General features: G+C 38.2%; 1 protein-coding gene across 1 annotated transcript in view; it reads right to left on the reverse strand.

Moving 5' to 3' along the window:
* Positions 1-642: 642 nt before the first annotated feature.
* GCLC (glutamate-cysteine ligase catalytic subunit) overlaps positions 643-22678 on the reverse strand; it is a 34036-nt gene continuing 12000 nt past the window's right edge. The window contains exons 2-16 of the mRNA XM_063442929.1: positions 14062-14174; positions 13593-13775; positions 12363-12476; positions 12200-12258; positions 11209-11345; positions 9971-10045; positions 8665-8781; positions 8023-8161; positions 5585-5697; positions 5244-5336; positions 4050-4154; positions 3691-3772; positions 2666-2769; positions 2458-2578; positions 643-2081 (exon numbers count right to left, since the gene is read on the reverse strand). Coding sequence (XP_063298999.1) covers positions 1873-2081; positions 2458-2578; positions 2666-2769; positions 3691-3772; positions 4050-4154; positions 5244-5336; positions 5585-5697; positions 8023-8161; positions 8665-8781; positions 9971-10045; positions 11209-11345; positions 12200-12258; positions 12363-12476; positions 13593-13775; positions 14062-14174 — 1764 coding nt within the window. The 3' untranslated portion in view covers positions 643-1872. The remainder of the gene's footprint in view (positions 2082-2457; positions 2579-2665; positions 2770-3690; positions 3773-4049; positions 4155-5243; positions 5337-5584; positions 5698-8022; positions 8162-8664; positions 8782-9970; positions 10046-11208; positions 11346-12199; positions 12259-12362; positions 12477-13592; positions 13776-14061; positions 14175-22678) is intronic.

The following is a 22678-nucleotide window of genomic DNA, read 5'->3' on the forward strand; positions in this document are numbered from 1 at the left end:
GCATTACATAATATTAGAATGGGTCCCTTAGATAATCTGACAATCAACACAGCACTCTAGATTTTGAGGACTATACCTCCTCCGATGCTATACCAAGCTTATGGCTGTAAATGCGTTATGGGAGATTTCTTTCACAACATTTGGAGTGCCCAAGGTTGCCAACCTCTGGAATAGGTTTCAAACGGAAGTGTTTAATCAGGCGGAGAGAGACTCCATAACAGTGAAACCTGTATTAATGCCTTGGTGGTGTTCAAAAAAAAATAAAAAAAATGAATAAACCAAAAGAGCAAAGGTGAACCGTTAAATGTCTACCACTTAAACATTTGCTTTACTCATACCTTGAAAAGAACTGGTTTCAACCAATGTTAATTTTGTTGACTAACAATTCTAGTCAACTAAAATTTTAAAATTTAGTCTACTAAAAACAATTCAGATGACTAAAATACAACTAAAACTAAAAATTTAATTTTAGTCAAAAGACAAACTAAATTGAGATTTGCCACCAAAATGAACACTGGTTTCAACGTATTTTTTTCCCCAAACCTTGTGCCTGTACTTAGGCCAAAACACTCTTTGATAATTAAATACATGCTTGTTATTAAAACAGTTGTAGACCAAAAGCCAAGCATTAGAAGTCTAAAAGAATTTAACAGTTTGAAATATATTTCAATTTTATTTTCCTTTCAACAGAGGGTACCAGCTATAATTTTTTCAATGTACATAGATATTAAAACAGTGTTGTATGACTTAACTACATTATTTCAGGTTTTCAAAAACACATCCTATGTAAATTTGTATAGCAAACCTTGCAACAAGGAAACATGCCTTTCCCAAAGACCGTGCAGGGCATTGATAAAAATATACTTTTCGCATCACATACACCTGAAACCTAGAGTCAAGATATATACAGCTCTTAAGCACTTTTGAGTGTTACTTGAACCTAATCAGCATACAAATTTCCATATCACAAAAAGGAAGGAGCATTACTGCAGACAATATTTACACAGTGGACAAACTATAGTTCATTAAATTTCATTCTGAAAGAGAACAATGTAAGGCCAAGTAAGGTTTCCCAAAGAATCTTTAGTGTGTTTAAACAAACACAATTTTGGAACCCCAACAGCAATGCCAATACCTGCCAGTTTAACAATCCACGTTTGTTGAAAGTCAGGAATTCTGAAGATTTGATGGGCTAAGCAGTTTTTATCCTTCAACAGGCAGAACGTGTCTAAACTAAATTGTGAGAATAAAATGCTGTGAAAACAAATGGAATTCAGATCCAGCTTCCCTTCGGCAATACCAGTGCACCAATGGGCATAAACGCTTACTTCAGCAATTAGGTCTTTCAGCTCACTGCTTAATTTTGGGGATTATATAAATAAGTGACACTCTTTCTTTGCCAAGAAACTAGCAAGATAACTTGTGTGCGCATACAAAATTAAAAATTACAAAATAAAATAATCAAGTATATTCGTAGTTGAGGCATTAGGTATTGTACAATGCTTGCGTATTACATTCATTAGTAAAGATACAAATTAATGAAATAAAAAGGGCTAAAAATACACAAACTGGTACCACACTGAAAGAAAAAAACCAAACATTTACCCCCAAGAGCATACATAAAAAGTTTACTTCACAGTAATGATTTTTTTCTTTCTTTCTAGATACAAGGTTAGTCATAAAAATATTTTACTATTTACATATACATCGTATAAGCTTTGACAATAGGAATATGTTACTTTTTAAGAAGAAATCACTGCATGAAGCCATTTTGGCTTAAATTGTAAGCGCAGTGTGAGTTTGGTCATTAAACCAAAACAATGCAGTTTCATTTACAAACTACATTTTTGTGGTCTACTGTACTTTTGCACATCATGAAGATACATTTTTAGTTCCACTTGTCTTGAATTTATTGATTGTAAAACCAAGCAATTCTGGGCAGTTTGCCTCTTCATTTGCAATTTGGTTGCATTTCACAATAAGGTCATAGTTTATTTTGTCTGTGATTACACTGTCTTGCTTGTATTCTGGGTGGTTTGACACAAATTCTCTCATCCACCTAGCTGCAGTCATCAACTCACCTAATTAAAATTAAAATGTAAAAAAAAATTAAAGCAATGTTATTGGAAAACAAAATATACAAAATATTTATAAGGCACTATAAATACGAATTATAAATTTTACTCTAGACCAGCAGAGAGGGAAATGGTGTGGGACTGGCCACAGTGTGGCCTATTTTTAAGCTTTGAATTGTCATTATACCCTATGGCACCAAAGCCATATTTTTATTCTTTGTTTACAGAGTAAAACGTTGGAATTTTGAACATTTAATAAAGGACTTTGCCAATGATAATTGGCTTATAGCATAGCACAAAACCGCAACCAACGCTGAATAAAGTTCAAAGGAATTACATTTAACTATGAATGTTTCGTAAAAACATAACACTGCATACATACCGGAAGCCCTTTTCTTAATAAGCTTAAGATAGTTTAAGATTGTACAGCGGGTATCCACATCCACTTCCATGTTTTCAAGATAAGAGTTTAAGATTGGAATTAACCCTGGAAATACACCTTCCTTTAGGAATAAACATAAAAATAATGAGAACTCATAGCTGTATTCCATAAAGATAGATAGGGTAAACATGAATATGTGAGTATTCACCTTTCCATTGATGATTGTATCAATGCTCATTAGGGTATATTCTTCTGGGTCAGTTTCTGTGCCATTATATGCTGTACAACAACCATCAACTACAGGATTTCCCGCTATCAAACAAATTTACATTTTACAAGGCATATCAAAACTATTACACTAAACACAGCATTCTCCTACATTACCACAGATGTCATACACATATTGAGAAAAATATTTACATAAACATTTTTTTTTTTTTTTTTTAGGAATTTCTCTTACAAAAACAAAACACTTAAGCTTGATAAAGTGTTTTACGTATATCTGAAGTCACAGCCTATATAAAAAAAAAAAAAAAAAGTGCTGAATTCAATAAAAATAAGAAGACAGTCTATTAGACGACAGTCTGGGAGTTTTTTTTCCTGTCAGCAGATGGTGTGCTGGGCTACCAAGTGCCTGCCTTTCCTGTTCTTAATCTATACTGCAACTCATACAAAAGCATAGAAAAGTGGAAATAGCATGCGGCCATACAGCACAGAGGCTTCCCAATGAGAAAGGTTTGCAAAGATTGCATGTTTTGCAAATAGGTTTTTCATGTACTTACAGATAAATCATGCCAAAGGAATACATGCACGTTTTCTGTAGGGGTACAACTACTAAATGGTTTTTAAAAAATTAATAAATAATAATCCGTGTTCATTGAGAAGAAGTTACATATTTGTTAAATCAACAAAATAAAATTTATAGCGTGGCATGCGCAGGGATTTGAGATCTGAAAATATCTAAGATTGTAGTTTAAAAAACAAGATAAAACACTGCAAACATCAAATATAGACAATATGGAATCACAGATTCATAATGTATAAAACAATTAAACTCCAATATAAGACACTTAAAACCTGTGAAACACCGCCAAAACCCACAACCTTGCATTGCGTCTATATAATTAAAATCTGCTTTTGAGTGTGCAGTTGAGAGTTAATGAGCACAATATTTGAATCATTGGTTTATACATAAGATTATGCCCAGTCATTTTTAACTATAAAGCGAGTTACCTTTACATATATCTTTTTTAAAGTAGAACATTCCCTGTCGCACTGCATCTCTTTTCTGGGCCTCCTTCATATTATCATCCACCTGTAAAAATTAGTCATTAAAAACATTTTTACAGTCAAATTAAAACCGAATATGTGGACTATAAACCTAGATTACACAGCTATCTCCTAATATTAAGACTATAAAGCAATATTTGTAGGACTTTGCAATGTGTAATATCAATTGGCAACTTGAAAACCACTGGAAGAAAAACTAAACCACACATTTCCGCTCTTCACCTATTTGTAAATGGATAGATATTTTCTGCCAATATTTTTATTGAAGACCACAGACATTCCATTATATTGACTGCATTTACCTTTGACAAGGGGATGAGAAAATCCAACTTATAGGAAAGAATAACTCTTGTCAGCAAAACTACAAACACAACATAAGCAGAGTTTTCAAAATCTGTTAACTGGACCTAGAGAGAAAAAAAAATAAAATAAGAAAACGTAACAACTGCACATGACAGAAATAAACATGCTACAATAAGAAAATGCATTTAGGCAACTTGTTGCGAAATATCAAGCAGAGACCACCATTCCTGAGGAAGTCTAGAAGACGAAACGCGTCACATATACACCCTTCAAGGACTGTGTATACCTGTTCTGATTTTGTTTTTATTTGAGTTATATACTTCTTTGAGAGGTTCTATCATCTCTAAGATTAGTGTCCATTCTGAAGCTTCACCCATCAATTAAGTGGTATCTAGGGATCCATATATTATGGAGAGATGCTGTATTTTATCTATCTTGTAAGTGCATTTTTAATAAATCTATTGTGAATATTACCATCTGCATTTTTTCTGTTCTTTTTACGTACAAAAAGACCTCTAGCCAATTGGAAAACATATCTATCACCCCAATATGGAAGGATGATAAGCCAGAATATTCTCAACTTGTGAGTTTTTAGCATTATCGTTGAGTGTGTACATATTTGTTATGTGATTACACTATTTCCAGTTTGTTCTTCCCTATAGATTCATCTGGCCATTGTCCTAGCGTTGATACCTAGGTGGTATTTATTTATTTTATATCTTTTTCACACCTACTACTCTATTTGCTTCAAATATCAAGCACCAGCAAATAAAAATGGCAATTTCACACCAAAAAGGAAATCAGTAAATTTCTATAAGGTATGGTCAAAAACCATAGAACTTCTAGAATATAAAACCTGCATTATGAGGTTCCACATGGGCGCCAATACTTTAAGTATTGCTTTAAATATTCATCTACTGGCACAATATTCCAACTCATTGAGAGAAAAATAAATATTTTATTCAAGTAAACATACTATTTATTTTTGAAAATTCCCCCCAACGTTATCCTTGTAAAAGCTCTTAATGCCAGAGGTAATTTCAAAATGGGTTACAACTACATAAGGTACAAAGACCATATTCAAGTTATTACATTTACTTTACAGCTTGTCTAATTTGTGCCTTTTGTTATTGGGGCTCACACGTTAATATTATTCAACTGTTTTTTTTTTTTTTAAACGATCATTTGTATACCTCCATTGGGCGGAATTCCACTCTCCAGCCTATATCAGAATTTGGTGGGGGAGGCTTAAATCTCATGGTCTGCCAGTTTGTTGACTGAATGTTCTGTAAAATGGAGAATAAAAAATAAGTTTCCAGGTTTTTGTTTTTTTAACCAAACTGTGCAACATTTATATTTGAAGATATCTGGTTGGGTTTGTTTACTGTAAAATTAAAAGACTGACTATACAGGGGTGCATAATTAGCAACACTGATTCACAGTACGGACAATTGGATATTTAAAGCAATGTCATTCTCTATACATACACACACACACACACACACACACACAAACACACACACACACACCTTACCTCAAAATGGTCTGATTCATTGACATCATCCAGGTGTATTTTTTCCTCAAATAAAGTCAGTGGGTCTCTAATAAAAAGATGTGCAATGTGTTGGGCTAATAGATGATCAATTCCTGTACCAAGAGAGAACAATTGGGGTTCACAACATAGCTAAGGCTTACACATGTTATGGAACTATTGTAAACTATCCTGTCTCTTGATTACAAGCATTACACTAATGAAAGCAAATCAAACCATCTCCCCACACGTGCCTTTTTTGTATTAATGGATATAATAGTACTAGGAATACAAATCTGTATTCCTAGCCATATAGCTCCCTCAGTCTCCCGACGCCCCACCAGTAGATCAAGGGTTTGTTTACTTATGAGAGTGTATTAGACCAATTCAATATACATTTTGTACTAAAAATATATTTTTGTTTCTATATTGTGGTATTAACAGTGCTTTGACATGCAAGCAAAACATAAAAATATAGCATTGTGAATAGCCCAATGCATATATTAAAATATCTGGGCAACATTGTGCACCTCTACCACTTTTAAATCCCAAAGGGCAGTATGCCATTTGCAAAATAAGAGTACAAATATATACTGCAGAACACAAACAAAACCTTCAGCTAGTTCAACAGAATTCATTTTAACAGACATTGGATGCTCAGCGTTGTTGTATCAACAATTCCTAACAGCAGAAAGATATATGAATGCTAGAGGTGTAAACACTGTAACCTACCTGCATACTTTATATTAGAGATCATCAAAACAATAACTGCTCTTATTTTATTTTTTACAATTACACACATATATACATAAACACACACACACACACACACACATATATATATATATACACACACACACACACACACCTCTTGCTCGTCTTGTGTAAAGAAACATACCTATAAAGGCAGTTAAACTATTTAGGTCTACTAAAATTTGTAAACCAACATCACTAATTTCATACCAGTACTATTATATACAGCTTCCCAGTAATCCACTCAATATAATTAAGAACATGCAGGCCTGATTCCGGTAGCAGGGACATTTACAGATGAATAAGAAAAATATGCTAAAATACCATATCATGTTATTAAAATTTAAGTTGCTACCTGGTTTTACTGCGTAGCATATTCTATTAAGTTTGAGCCATTTCCCTTGTCATCGGCCCCCCCCCTCCATCCTGTTCAAATACATGTATAAGACGACCCCTATTTTTGAGCCCAAAATTAAGAAACATATTTTTAACATCTATAGTACTTAAGTCCCCACCAGTCTGGCCACTGGTTCCCTGGACTGCCATCTTGCTGTTGGCGGCAACTTTGCCCACCGCCCACGGTACCCCTGCGTCTATCTGTAGTGCAGAGCTGTAAGGTCTTGGCGTGGTCCAGAGTAATGCGAGAAAGCATGCGGTTGCGCAAGATCTCCCAACATCTTACACAAGTATTCAAATTCAAGGAGAAGGGCCTCCTCTGCTTAAAGTATGTCAAAAAGGTCGCAGACGAGTACAACACAGCCTATGCCCGCAGGAAGCTGGCAGTAGCGAACCCAACAGTAAGCGGAGTGTTCTGTCAGCTGGTAGCCAAGTTTTGTGCCCAAATTGCGCTAAGTACCGTAAGTATTTGGCTTAATAATTAGCTTTTTTTTTTTTTTTTAAAGGAGCTCCAGCCACATGCAACTAGCTTGGTTGGCTGTCGGGCCCTGCACACAAGTGTTTATTTTAACCCGTGCAGTGACATTCAGTGTATAAGACGACACCCAATTTTAGACTAAATTTTTTTAGAAAAAATAAGTTCCATACGTGGAAAAAAACAGTACTTTTCTTGGCTATACTATTTCTGCTTTCTCTTTTATCCTTCTGTTTGATATGCACCTCAAGCGGTGATGTTGCTTTATATTCTAGACAAAGGAGAAATTTATCTTCCAAATCAGCTCTTTCCTTTTTTCCTCACACACACTTTTTTTTAGGGTTCTGATAGTGAGGCTGCCTTGTCAGCTGTTGACATATTGATCTCTAAACTATTACATGTCCACAAGCATACTGTCACCTTCATTAGATAGATGTGATTTTCCCCCTTATCTTTATATGAAGCATTACTGAACTGTGCATTGCTGTAATTTCTGCAATTCATGGCTTACTACTACAAATACGCTAAACGTTAACAGTCTTACTTTATCGTACATACATTTTCACATACTGGAAAACAAAGCTAAATATCATACAATCTCATGGAATGGTCAAAGTTTCAGATTAATTATACGTCTTGCATATTTGTTATTCTATTGGTCCGATGTCGCCATTACTACCAATGCCAACAGTACTAAATCGGTGGTGTACCAAGTTCTAAGAAAACCTTTTGTATTTATCCTACTTTGTTTTAAATTTTGTTCACTTTACATTTATGAAAAATAAATCAAGAAAAAAAAAAAAAAACAACAACTTACCTTCACTTGTTAATTGACTATAGATCTCTTTGTCTATTGTCAAGTCAATATCATTGTATTTTTCTCCACATTTAGACAAATAACTGTCTATGGAATCATAACGAGATTTACTTATTTGATATTTATTATTGTTCAGAGGCTGCAAAGACAGAAGACACCATGGTCAATATACCATCCTCATCACACACTTCTACAATGACTGATATTACATGGAGAAGTGGGTGATAGTCAAGATCAAGTAACTGCAGGTTTTGAAAATTGTTACATGTACATAAAAACACTAAACAAAAAAACAATCATGCTTGTTGTTATTGGGAATACATCTACCATTGAGTAATTAATACCGTGTGAGAATGTAACAGTTTGGTAAACAACTTGCCAGATTTAGATAAAATGCAAGCCTATTCACAGAAGTATGATATCCTTCAAGAAAACATTGGCAAAAGTAACTGCTTTAACCCCTTAAGGACACATGACGTGCCTGACACGTCATGATTCCCTTTTATTCCAGAAGTTTGGTCCTTAAGGGGTTAATCAGGGACCCTAACTATTCCTTGTTATGACTGGCATTTATATTGCACCAAATACTTTATTTTACTTCTACTAATTTTAATTTAACCACTCGTGGCACCTGAATCATACCTTCAGCCCCCTTTCTTCTTTAGTTCGATCATCAACTGATGCAGAAATTACACCCCAGCGGCAGTCTCTATCAGACACATATCCTCTGTAAAATGGTGCTGCAGCACTTAAAGCCATCTAGAACATGAACAATTTAGATTTGTTAACTCAAACAGACAACATGCAAAACATTGAGAAAAACACTTCAACTTACATAAATTTATCAGAAAAATAAGGAAAAAGGTTGTCATTAGGCTGTAGTGGTTCTAGTGACTATAGTGACCCTTTAAAAATGATTTAAAAGTTCAATCTAGAAACCAAGGAATTTGAGCTTAACATCTGTGAGCTGAAGGGCTTTTAAAGGATAATATTCAATTAATAATTCATTTTGACCAACAATATAATTCGTATTTATTCACGTGAACAAAATACAAAATGTTGCTTCTTTACTTCTTTACAAATCAGTGATAATACTCCCCAATTAGTGCGATTTTGGGCACCAACTTTCAAGAAAGATATTGTAGAGATAGAAAAATAAATTTCAGAGGGAATATGATTGCACTACACTGATATATACAGGGATCTGCAAAAAAAAAAATGAATATTCAAGGATAGAATATGTAATGTATACATAATGTTGATCCAAGGAGAAATCAGGTTGCCATTGTGAAGGAAGGTTGCCTCCCCCCCCCGCCCCCCCCGTCAAACTGTAAATTGCTAGAGTTGTGGGGTTGTTTCACATTCTTTTTAATCAATAACATAAAGGGATAGGTTTTAAAGGTTGAATGTTATAGACTTGAGTTTTTCAATCTAGCTTACAATGCAACTATGAGCTGCATTTGGAAGTCTGTGGTTGGAGAAAGGATCTGCAGTTTTTGCAAGCTCTTTTTGGATTTACTCCCAATGAAAAATGCATTATTAGATGCATGCAAGTGGCAATCTCCACAATTGTTTACATTTTTTTTGTATTGGTGCAGGATGTCCCTTTGCCACCAGCGGTGTAAGTATCAGAACTGGCTTTTTCATTGTAAATAGTTTGCAAACACACACACCTGCCAGACATCACTGCAGTTTGGCACAGATTGCCATCTTACATTTAAAAAAAAAAAAAAATCCAAACAATTGACTGGCAGCGTGCCTCCCAAACCCCACCCCACCCCCCCCCCCCTTTTTTTTTAGCTCAAAACCGGTTTTGTTCAGCCCTAAAACCAAAACACACACTAACCCCATTAACATCAATGTTCCTTATACACATAGCCTTATAAAACAAATGCAGATCACAGCAACATTTGCATCTGTAAATGCCTTAATTAGCAGGAACACTTACCACAATAGGACATATGGTAGCTAGTTGATCATACAAATATCTGGCTTCAGAAATGCTGCATGCTTGAAAAGTTACCTATTGAAAATAAGATGAAAAAAAAACCCAAAAACATGTAGTTTAAAGAATCAACAGCAAGGAAGCCCTATGCAAAAAGCATAAATATATAAATCGGCAAAACAATATCAACATAAGTTAAACATAAAAGACATATAGAATGTGACGGCAGATAAGAACCATCCGGCCCATCTAGTCTGCCAAAAGACATACACTATTTTAATGTTCAGTAAAAACAAACAACCCCCATTATTATATATTTGTGATTGTATTTTTTTGTAAGAGGATTGCAATGAGAAGCAGTGGGTATCAATATTGGTAGTTGTGCAAATACAAAAATATAAGTCCTGCGCTCACTCCCATCATTCCTGGGCGGCACCAACGACCACAGTACACATCAGCCCCAATATATAGTAAAAACCAAAGGAAAAAAAAAAAAAAAAGTTACCTGCGCGCTCTCCTTAATCCCTATGTATATTTAGACATATGGAGGTGATTTAGTTACTCCAATGGCCATTGGATGGAATGCCCACCTGCCAACGTCAAGGCAGACCCCCCTAAGCGGGTTCCACACTGACTCTTCACCTTGCTTCCTTGAGCTTCTGGCAAAGATATCTCCACTGAGACAGAGAGGGGTATTTTTTTATATCCACCCTCCATTTGTCTAAATATACATAGGGATTAAGGATAGAGTGCAGGTAACTTTTTTCCCTTTGGTTTTTACTATATATTGGGTCTGATGTGTACTGTGGTCGTTGCTGCCGCCCAGGAGCGATGGTAGTGAGCGCAGGACTGCTCTTTTTGTATTACACAGCTTTGTTACAATGCTGCCACCCATCCCATATGTTCCCTATTAAGGGTTAATAAGTATATAGAGGTGTATATAAAAAATACCCATCTCTGTATCATTAGAGATATCTTTGCCAGAAGCTCAAGGAAGCAAGGTGAAGGGTCAGTGTAGGACCCGCTTAGGGGGGTCTGCCTTGACGTTGGCAGGCTGGCATTCCCTCCAAGGGAGTAACCAATTTTTTTTTTTTTTTTTATCTCAATACATACAATTTAAGTATTACAGGTGAACTTGTAACAGTTGCAATGATAATATATAGAATACTTATTTATTTTACAAAAACTTCGGAAGAAAGGACATGTTTAAACATCAGTCATCTTAATTTTGCAAAGCTTACCTGAAGGCAGCAGTTGCCCATGCCAAATCCCATTGCATCCATGTATATATGATTTGGCAAAGCTGCTTTGGCATCATCTCCACTATCATTATGAAATCTTTCAATAAATGGAGATGGTGTGTTTCGATCTTTAAAAACTGCAGATGGTGAAAATGGAAAAAAAAAAAATGGGAAGATTAAAATAGAGGCAGAGGAAACAAAACAATACAATTTATAATGGCCAATACTTACTTGGTACATTAATAGCCACCTTTTCCCCTCTTCTGTGTCGAATATTTCTTGTTAGGAATGAGCGCAGCATAAAATCCCTTATACTTGGGGATTTCAATATACCAATCAACAACCCCAACTGCACTGATGCCTCTCGTCTGCTCTCTGTTAACCTCCTCCTTTGGCCTTATGCAATGGTCCAATTTAGTAACCCATACAGAGGGAAACACTCTTGATCTCACCTTCACCAATCTCTCCATCGCCTCTAATCTCACCAATATTCCTTTCTTCTGACTACCATCTGTTGACATCGGCATACCTAAGACCCAATTGACACCACCGTCTGGACATCAATCTCACAGAAACCTCCAATGTCTTGACCTAGAGCATTTCTCCACTGATCTCCAATCTCTCCTTTTACCTATCTTAAACCTCACCTGTCCTAGCTCTGCAACCTCCTTCTACAATTCCACCCTCTCCTCTCAACTAGACATCATGGCACCTCCTACATTTAAACGCAGCAAGTGCCCCCCAACAACAACCATGGCACACCAAGCTGACTCAATATCTCCAAATATGCTCCAGAACTGCTGAACGCGGTTGGAGAAAGTCTCCCTGTGCATCTGACTTTCTCCACTATAAATTTATGCTGCGCTCATACAGCTTAGCTCTCCTCTACAAAAGTTAATTACTTCTATAACCACACTCTCCCACGAACCCAAATGACTATTTCACACATTTAACTCTTCTTCGCCCTATTCTGCCTCCTCCACATACTTACTTGGTACATTAATAGCCACCTTTTCCCCTCTTCTGTGTCGAATATTTCTTGTTAAAGTACTTTGGAGAGAAAAAGAGGAAAAAAAGAAAAATAAAATACATTGGACTACAGCCAATTTAGTTTTTTGTGCAAGCTCAAGTCCATAAAGAATTCTTAAACTTACCTAAATCTAGGGTGTTTGTTAATGGCTTCATCAGGGAAGAAGAGGGACTTTGAAGCCCCTTGTTCCACTGGCGTTGGTGGAAATTCAGGTAACGTAAATCCTGGACATCCAAGCCTACGAAGGTAAAGCATACTATGTACAGCAGTGTTCACACCATATGTATAGGTCTTAAAGCATTATAACGACTACACTCAATGTACAATTTCATATAATCACTTTGCACCTTTAAATGTAAAAAAACAAAACAAAAAAAAAAACCCGCAGTAAATTATCTAGGGCAATGATTACTACCAAATACTTAATTTTGCAAGATTACCTCTAATTTGAGATTCTGTTACACAACTTTACAGTTGATTTCAAGCGGACATACAAGAGAAAATACATTGCATCTCTACATACACTGATCATTAAAACCACCTAACATCATGTAGGCCCCCCCTTGAGCTGCCAAAATAGCTCTGATGCGTCAAGGCATGAACTCTCTAAGACCTCAAAATGTATCCTGCGTAGGATTCTTTACACACCCCAAAGATGCTTCAGATAGAGACCTTGGAAATTTGGAGGCAAGGGCCCTAAACTCTTTGTTATGTTCCTCAAACAATTCATAAAAAACTTTTTTTGAGGTGTTCATTATCCTGCTGAAAGAGACCGCTGCCATCAGGAAACTCCATTGCCTTGAAGGGGTTTAAGTTGTCTGCACCAATCTCTAGGTAGATGGTACATATCAAAGTATTATCCAAATTAATGCAAGGACCCAAGGTTTCCCAGAGCATAACACAGAACTGGACCATGGAGCAATGGAAGAAGGTTGCTTGGTTTGATGAATCAGACATCCCCATTGAAAGAGCTTTCGGAAGTGGTTATTATAGCCATTCTGGCTTTTGGCTATGCAGCAAACTGCAAGGCACTGTATGTTTCGACATCTTTCTATTGTGGCCAGCATTATGTTTTACAGCATTTTGAGCTACAGTAGCTCTATGTGATTGGAATATATAAATATATATATATATATATATATATATATATATATATATATATATATATATATATATATATATATATATATATATATATATTTTTTATTAGAAAGATGGAAAGACTGAAGAAAAAAAAAAAAAACTAATTCACAAATGCTGGCCTCTAAAGCACTTAAATACTAAAAACGTGTGATGTAAGGTTTATTTTTGAAAGTGGGAAAAAAATAAAAATAAAACTAGCCAATTTAGTTACCTTGGAAAGGATGTTATTGTGCAAATTGATGTATTCTCTCCCAGTAATGAGGAGGCTTCCAGACGTCTTTTCCTCATGTTGTCTTCCACAGTGTTAAATTCAGACATGGTACCACCATAAGGTTGTCCTGGCGTACCCTCAATCATGTAACTACCATATTCTGGTCTCCAAAGTGTTGGATGGCTGCATCCAGAGAAAACATTTCATATGTTAAAAATGGTGTCTAAAGATTGTTTAGAATTAAATCAGCCATTATGAAACAGTTCCAGAATATAATATAGAAAATATTGCAACAGCCATAGTTTTGTAGGTTCAAAATGTCAAACAATTCTTGAAATTACTTCATGTGGTATTAAGTGAATGAAAATTTAGAGCCACAAAGAAATAAAATATACACTAGAAATATACACTGTTTGTGTTACATAAACAGAGCTCAAATACAGGCAGATCGCAATTGTTCTACACTTACTTAGGATTTATTTTTTCTCCTTGGTCTTGAAGAGTGTCCAGCATTTCCTCTCCTTTAAGCACTAGCCGTACTTTTTGGTGTTCATGATCAAACGACACTAACATGTACTCCACCTGAAGAAGAGAAAAAAAAATAAAAAAAAATAATGTCTCACACACTGAACTGTGGGGATTGATGCAAGAAATTAAACCTGACTAATTATTGGTCCTTTAGAAAACTATAACTAATAGGCTGTGGGGAATAAACAGTGGGAATAAAACACAGGGGGAGGGGGGACAATAAAAAAACACAAAAAAAAACACAAAGGGGGCCTGGGGGAATAAAACACATGAATGGATGGGCTGTGGGAATGCGACACATACAAGGGCTGAGGATGAGAAATAAAACATGGAATGGAAGTGCAGGGACACAGAGAGAGGCTGGGGAAGAAAAAAAATAAAATAAATCAAGACAGAGGGGTGTGGGAAGGTGAGAGACACAAAGGGGGCTGGGAGGTACAAAAAGACACAGAGGGGATGGGGAAAGGGCAAAAGATAGGGGCTGATTTTCAAGTTGATAATTTTGATAACTAACCCTACCTCATACTCAGAGTACACAAACACGAACCATATACTTGCCCTAACCCAACAGTTGCTAACCCTAAAACAACATTACCCTTACACTATACTTTTCTAAATCCTACCTCTTTAGTAGGCTGCAGCACTAGAATTACTGCAGCTGATCACAATCATTCAGCAGAGGTGTTCTGAATGGATTTGAAAGGCTGCATACAACTCAGTCAGTCTGGGGCCTCCAAAAATGACCCAAAGTGATAGAGATTAGTTAGTATTGACTAACACGTGGAACTACCTGATGTGTGCAGGCATTTGAGCACCACAACTGCAGGATGTTACATGCCATCCTTACAGTGTTAAAGCCCACTCTGTGGATGATGGCATTGAATGTCCTAATGTTGGGCAGGGGTTAATGGTAACCTTTATTTCCTGACCCTCAATGTTAAGTACTTGAGCTACATACACAAAATATATTTTCCCAAATGAAGACACTCAGAGTATGTGCTCTTGCACTGATGCTTGTCGTTTTGCAGGATTTAAGTAGACAAAACCTGGTGAGCACGGGGATAAATCCCAAAGTGCCCCAATGTGAGGCCAAGATTTGTAGAAATGAAATCTGATTATACAGGAAAAATCATGCAACAAGGCTGAAACAATCGTCTGCGGTTGCTGTATCTCTCGTGCAGAGGGAACTTGCTGGCATTTCGGATCTGGACTGCCCGTTTGGGTGGGACCAGTCTGATGTTTCAGAGATGTTCTCTCTGTAATGGCACAAGATGAGCTAAAACATGCTTGAGTTCTGAGCGGGGACCCACCGAAGGGCAGGCTATTTATGTTGCTGTCCGTTCTCAGAATACTCTTGCGATCCTTTTTTTTGCTCTCCAAAACATGCAACACTTTAAAAATTAGCAACTGCTTCTCACATACATTAAAGGGACATTCTAGTCACCAGAACAACTATAGCTTAATATAGTTGTTCTGGTGAGTGTAATCACTCACTGCAAGCATTTTTCATGCAAACACTGACTTTTCAGAGAAAAGGCCGTGTTTACACTGCCTCCTTGGGACACCTCCAATGACTACTGGAGGTACTTCCCGGGGCAGTGCTGCACAGTATGCAGAGTCTCCACGCTCTTCATGAAGACGCTGAATTTTCCTCATAGAGCTGCATTGACTCAATGCATCTATAGGAGAATATGCTGACTGGACAAAAATAAAATAAAAGAAGCCTCCTCCTTTGCCAATTTCAGCCTATCCTTGTGGGAAAGCATTGGAATGGCTAAAAATCGTACATTTTTATGTCACCAAGGAGAGATCGGGGTGGGGCCAGCGCCTGCATACTTGCGCGGCCTTTAACATAAGGTGCTCTTTAACCCCTTCTAAGGGAGACTTTGTGCAGTTCCTCATACTGCAATTATCCTATTTAAATATATTGCTTTACTGGTATTATTACAAGATGCACTAGTTTCAAAAATGAATTTAAAAAAAAATTAAATGTTTAACATGGTGATGCAATTTAAAAATTATCACTTCCATATGTAAACGGATGGTTTAAGAGCCAACTTCACTGTAATAGGGTTCTATAAAAATATTGATCAGGTTGAAAAAGTGGTTTAACCAGATTTAAAGCAACTAATGGCAAACCAAAAAAAAAAAAAAAAAAAATTATATATATATATTCAACTGACTTTAATCTGAACTTGGCACAATCAATAAGGAGATTTCATAAATTTCCACCTTAAATATAAACTATATCTCTAACCAGCACAAAAATGTGTGGAATACAACTGTAAATCAGTGTCAAGATCATGCTGCACTGTGTAGAGAGACTTTGTTTAATAAGTATGCAATAAAGTTTGAAAGCCAAGTTGAGAATGGATTCAACAAAATGTGTGAGAGAGGAATGGAGTGAAATTAATTAATGAATTACTTCATTAATACAAGTCTTACAGGAAATATTAATTTATAGCTCCCATTAGGTAGTGTTCTGCAGTCACGTGGTAAACCGAATAGGTGCACTTAACGGAGGTATATGATTGATTTTAGGAGGAGTACAGTTAAAGTAATTACATTTTAGCTAACGGAGAAATCCACAATAATACAGCTATCTGGCATTAAAGAATGTTTTGCTTTATACTGGGAGTGAAGAAAGACTTGTTAAAACTAGAGCTATTAGATGCACAAAATGTTAGAGCCATGGTTTTATAGCCGTATGTGCCAGAGATGGCCACCAAAGAAAGATAGGATTTGAGCTATATATGACAGATTACAGATGCCAATAAAAGGTGAGTAAAAGGCACAAACAACTGTATCAAATACATAAGATGAGTCAAGAAGGCTGATAAGGGCATTTTAGATTTAGCCTTATTAAAAGACATGCAAAAGTAGACCTATGACCCCTTAAGGACACATGACATGTGTGACAATCATGATTCCCTTTTATTCCAGAAGTTTGGTCCTTAAGGGGTTAAGAGTTAGAGATGGTAACAAGGCATTAGTAAGCTAGGTGTCTAAGAATTTATAATGCCCTGGGAAAGAGTAAGGTTTTAACAATATTCAATGACTGCAAGTTCATACAATGGTTAACCCGGTCTGATAAACACCAAAGGGACACTACAGCCACAGCTTAATGTAGTACTGCTGGTGTTTGTAGCCTGTACCTGCAAGCTTTTTAATGTGAACAGCTTTTTCATAGTATTATGTTATTTATATAGCGCCAACAAATTCCGCAGTGCTTTACAGTGGGTGGACGAACAAACATGTAGTTGTAATCAGACAAGTTGGACACACAGGAAGAGGGATTGAGGGCCTTGCTCAATGAGCTTATATGCTAGAGGGAGTGGGGTATAGTGACACAAAAGGTAAGGATAGTATTAAACTAATGACAGTTGCAAGAGAGGAATCAGTCGGGAGCTATTACCAGTTTAATTGATATGCTTTTATGAAGAAGTGGGTTTTTAATGATTTTTTTTGAAGGAGTGGAGACTGGGTGAGCATCTAACAGAGGGGGGGATGTGAGTTCCACAGGAACAGTGCAGCCCTTGAGAAGAAGTCGAGCATCAGAGGTGAGAGGAGGAACAGAAGATAGACGCAAGTCTTCAGCAGAGCGTAAGGGTCTACACGGGACATACTCGAGTATTAGAGAGGATAGATAGGTGGGAGCAGCATTATGTAGAGATTTGAAAGCAAGAAACAGAATTTTAAATTGAGCTCTATATCTTACAGGAAGCCAAGGTAGGGACTGACAGAAGGGTGAGGTGTGGGCGGTGCGGGCAGACAGGAAGAGGAGCCTCGCCGCCGCATTCATTATGGACTGTAACAGTGCAAGTTGGGAGCACGTAAGACCACTTAGAAGCAGATTACAGTACACAAGGCGAGAAAAGACAGTGGAATGGACCAGCACCTTAGTCGCATCTGGCGTTAAGTAGGGTCGGATGCGCGCAATGTTTTTGAGATGGAAGCGGCAGGATTTGGCGATAGACTGAACATGAAGCGTGAACGAGAAGTCGGAGTCAAAGAGAACACCTAGGCAGCAAGCCTGCATGGTGGAACGGATGGTAGCACCATTGACTTGGAGGGAGACAGACACAGGAATAGCAACAATTGAGGGAGGAAAGACCAGAATTTCCATTGGTCAAGTCGAGTTTCAGGAAGTGGGCAGCCATCCAGTTAGAAATAGCAGAGAGGCAGTCAGAGACACTAGTCAAGAGGGATGGGGAGAGATCAGGAGAGGACAGATAGATTTGCATGGCATCTGCATACAAATGATATTGGAAGCCAAAGGAGCTAATGAGTTTACCAAGGGAGGTAGTATACATGGAGAACAGTAGGGGACCAAAGACTGAACATTGTGGGACACCAACAGAGAGGAGATAGGGAGAAGAAGTAAAGCCAGAGAAAGAAACACTAAAAGAGCGCTGGGAGAGGTAGGAGGAGCACCAGGAGAGAGCAATAACTTGTAGACCGATATTGTGGAGGATTAGAAGAAGCGGTTAATGATCAACAGTGTCAAAAGCCGAAGAAAGGTTGAGGAGAATTAGAATAGAGTAGTGACCACGAGATTTTTGAAGCGAGTAGATCATTGGATACTTTGGTCAGTGCGGTTTCTACTGAGTGCTTAGCGCGGAAACCAGACTGAAGCGAGTCTAGCAGAGAATTGGACTTGAGGTCCAAGTCTGTCAATCTCGCATACACAACTCTTTCAAGGATCTTTGATGCAAAAGGCAGTAGCGAGATAGGACGGTAGTTTGACAGTGAGTTAGGGTCAAGGTTGGGCTTCTTTAGAATTGGGGTTATAGTTGCATGTTTGAAGGGCGATGGAAATAGAGGAGAGAGATTGAGAATTTTAGTGAGAGGTAGAGAAAGAGAAGAAGCCAGTACGGATGAGATGCGAGGGAACTGGATCTAGGGAGTAGGTGGTGGGGCAGGAGGACTAGAGCAGAGCAGAAACCTCTTCCAATGTAGCGGGTGCGAATAAACATAAAACAGCAGAGGGAGTGAGGTTACGGGAAGTAGTGTAAGGGGAAGAAGACAGATGTGCGATATCTTCCCTGATTGAAGAGATCTTGTCAGTGAAGTGAGTTGCAAAGTCTGAGGTGGTTAAGTTAGTAGGTGGAGGAGGTAGAATAGGGCGAAGAAGAGAGTTAAATGTGTGAAATAGTCATTTGGGTTCGTGGGAGAGTGTGGTTATAAAGTTATAGAAGTAATTAACTTTTGCAGAGGAAAGAGCCAAGCTGTATGAGTGCAGCATAAATTTATAGTGGAGAAAGTCAGATGCACAGGGAGACTTTCTCCAACCGCGTTCAGCAGTTCTGGAGCATATTTGGAGATATTGAGTCAGCTTGGTGTGCCAAGGTTGTTGTTGGGGGCACTTGCTGAGTTTAAATGTAGGAGGTGCCATGATATCTAGTTGAGAGGAGAGGGTGGAATTGTAGAAGGAGGTTGCAGAGCTAGGACAGGTGAGGTTTAAGATAGGTAAAAGGAGAGAATGGAGATCAGTGGAGAAATGCTCTAGGTCAAGACATTGGAGGTTTCTGTGAGATTGATGTCCAGACGGTGGTGTCAATTAGGTATGCCAATGTCAAAAGTCAACAGATGGTAGTCAGAAGAAAGGAATATTGGTGAGATTAGAGGCGATGGAGAGATTGGTGAAGGTGAGATCAAGAGTGTTTCCCTCTGTATGGGTTACTAAATTGGACCATTGCATAAGGCCAAAGGAGGAGGTTAACAGAGAGCAGACGAGAGGCATCAGTTCCGTTGGGGTTGTTGATTGGTATATTGAAATCCCCAAGTAGAAGGGAAGGATTGAGAGGAAGTGGGGAAGCCAGGAAAAAAACAAAAATAAAGAAAAGTGCTCAATAAATAGCCTAGGATGACTGGGGAGGCGGTAGATGATAGCAATTCTTAAAGGAGTGGGTTTAAATAGGCGGACAGTGTGAACTTCAAAAGAAGAAAAGGATAGGGCAAGAGAAGTTATGATTGGTGAAATGTACATTGATGGGAGAGAAGAATGCCTACACTACCTCCTTTACAGTTGAGTCTGGGAGTGTGAGAGAATTGGAGTCCACCAAAACAAAGAAGCAGTAGTAGCACTATCAAAGGGGGACAGCCAGGTCTCTGTAAGTGCCAGTAGTGCGAGTTTGAGATTAAAGTTGTGTATGGCTGTTGATTTTAAATTACTGCAGGTGGAACGGGCGTTCCAAAGTGCGCACTGAATGTTGGTGAGTGAGGGTAAAGGGCAGGGTATTGTGATAAGGTTTGTGGGGTTTCTGGTTTTCTTAGTGTGTGCAGAGAAGGTGAAGTGCCCTGGATTGGGAGAGACTTCACCAGCTGCTAGAAGCAGGAGGAGAGAAAGTGACAGGAGGTGTGAATGGGTTTTGTATGCATGGGGGTCTAGGATGAGATTGATTGTGGGTAGGAGTGAGAGAGTAGAAAAATAAGTGCAAGGCATGAGATGAGAGAATAGGTGAGTGTAGTAGAGAGGGGCATATGTAAATGGAGGGATGAATGAAGTGGGTGTAAGGAGAGATTTTTATACGGAGGGAGAAAGAGACAGATCATTGCTAAACTGGGAAAAAGTAAATTGGAAATAATTGGAATATCAAGAGCAGGTGAAGGTAGGGTAAATATTAAGTTTAATGAGAAAGTGCAGGAGTGTACAACTGTTATTTTTACTCATAAAATTTGGTGCGACAGACCGTCTATAAATGTAATAATGAGCATGGGGTGGGGTGATGAGGGGAGGGTGGGTATCAGACTTTTTTTTATAGCAGTATTGGGGCTTTATAATTCTGAATTCAGGCTGTTGAATAAAGATATGTGAGGGTCAGATAGGCTTGTAATAAAGCTGAGGGAGGGGGATATGTATCTAGGCACATAGATGAAGGGTTAGTTATTCAAACAAAAACAAACATATCCATACAAGAAGGGAGGGGTGAGAGGTCAGTCAGAAATCAGAGGTGAAATAGAGGAATGCATATAGGTGAATAAAACAATTACATACAGGGCTAGCAAAACTAGACATTAGCATGACAGACAAGATATAAAGGCAGGAAAATATAAAATACACACAAGATATATAAAATAAATGTACAGGTTGGTTAAAGTAAATATAAATGATGCTATGCAGGATGAAGTCTTAGTGTGGTCTTCCAGAAGGCTACCTTTGCTTAGTGTAGACGATCAGCTGATGGAGCTCAGACTTTCTTACAGCAGTAGTGGGGCTTGATAGTAAAAAGAGTTTACATTGCTCCCTAGTAACACCTCTAGTGGCATTCACACAGATGGCTACTACAGGTGACAACTGGGTCAGTGCTGTCCAATGTGCAGTACGGACGTTCAGAGTCTCCACATTCTGCATGGAGGCACTGAACTTTCCTCATAGAGATGCATGTCTATGAGCAGAGGCTGACTGGTGCATTATGGCGTTTAGCGTTGGGATAAAAGGTGAGCAAACTCCCCTTTTACTTTTACAAAGGGGCTGGGGGGCCTAAACGGCACATTTAGAATGTTTGTATTCATGACACTATAGTGTTCCTTTAACCTATCTGCCAAGATCCAGCTAGATCAAAGGGTTACTGCAATTAGATGTCCCTTTTGAATAGTCTTTGCCATTTTCTGCCCTTAACACCACTGCTCTATGTAACCTTCGTGCTCTTGAGGGATCTAACACGGGCTATTTTTCCTACTAGCCCCACCAGAGCATTATCCCTATCCAGAGATGTTGAACAACTACTAGTTACACAAGGACCCCGGTAGGGAAATTCAAGAACAGTCAAGAGGTTGGCCTGGACTGACACACAGTCCAAATTAACGGTATAATTGATGAATAATAACTCTAGGCTAAAGAATGCATCCTGCGGATTTCCATTGGAGCTCTTCTGCAATGTGTGGTAAACCTTATGTTTGCTGTTGTATCTGCATGCACGTCAGAGTAGGCCATTTAACTTTATTCCTCCCATAGCTCCACTTATCTAATGGATTTCCAAAAATAAGTAATTGACTGCACTCTGCTGTCCAGTAATTGAGTTTCTGGTTACACAGCACTTGTATATGCAAGCTTACAGTGCATATAATTGTTAAATAGGTAGAGGAAATTAAAGCAAAAAAGTGTATAATGAGATTTCATAAATTTCCACCTTAAATATTAACTATATCTCTAACCAGCACAAAAATGTGTGGAATACAGCTGTAAATCAGTGTCAAGATCATGCTGCACTGTGTAGAGAGACTTTGTTTAACCCTTTAAGTCCGGAGGACGTACTATTACGCCACGCAGAAACCGGCTCTAAACGCCGGCGGGCGTAATAGTACGTCCTCGCTTTTATTGCCGCCCACGTGGCCGGCGGTATTCTCCCGCTGCAGATCGCGGTCGGGGGGGATGCCTGGCCCCCCGGGCAACCCCCCCTGTGGCCGGTGACCGCGATCTGCAGTCTCTGATCGCAGTGACAGGCTGTCACTGCGACCAGTATTCAGCATGTGTCAGCCGATTTCAAATCGGCTGACACATGCGGCCGGCGGCTTTCCCCTTCTGCAGATCGCGGTCGGGGGACTTACCTGGCCCC

The sequence above is a fragment of the Pelobates fuscus genome, chromosome 2, assembly GCF_036172605.1.
Source record: "Pelobates fuscus isolate aPelFus1 chromosome 2, aPelFus1.pri, whole genome shotgun sequence".
In the NCBI taxonomy this organism is placed as follows: domain Eukaryota; kingdom Metazoa; phylum Chordata; class Amphibia; order Anura; family Pelobatidae; genus Pelobates; species Pelobates fuscus.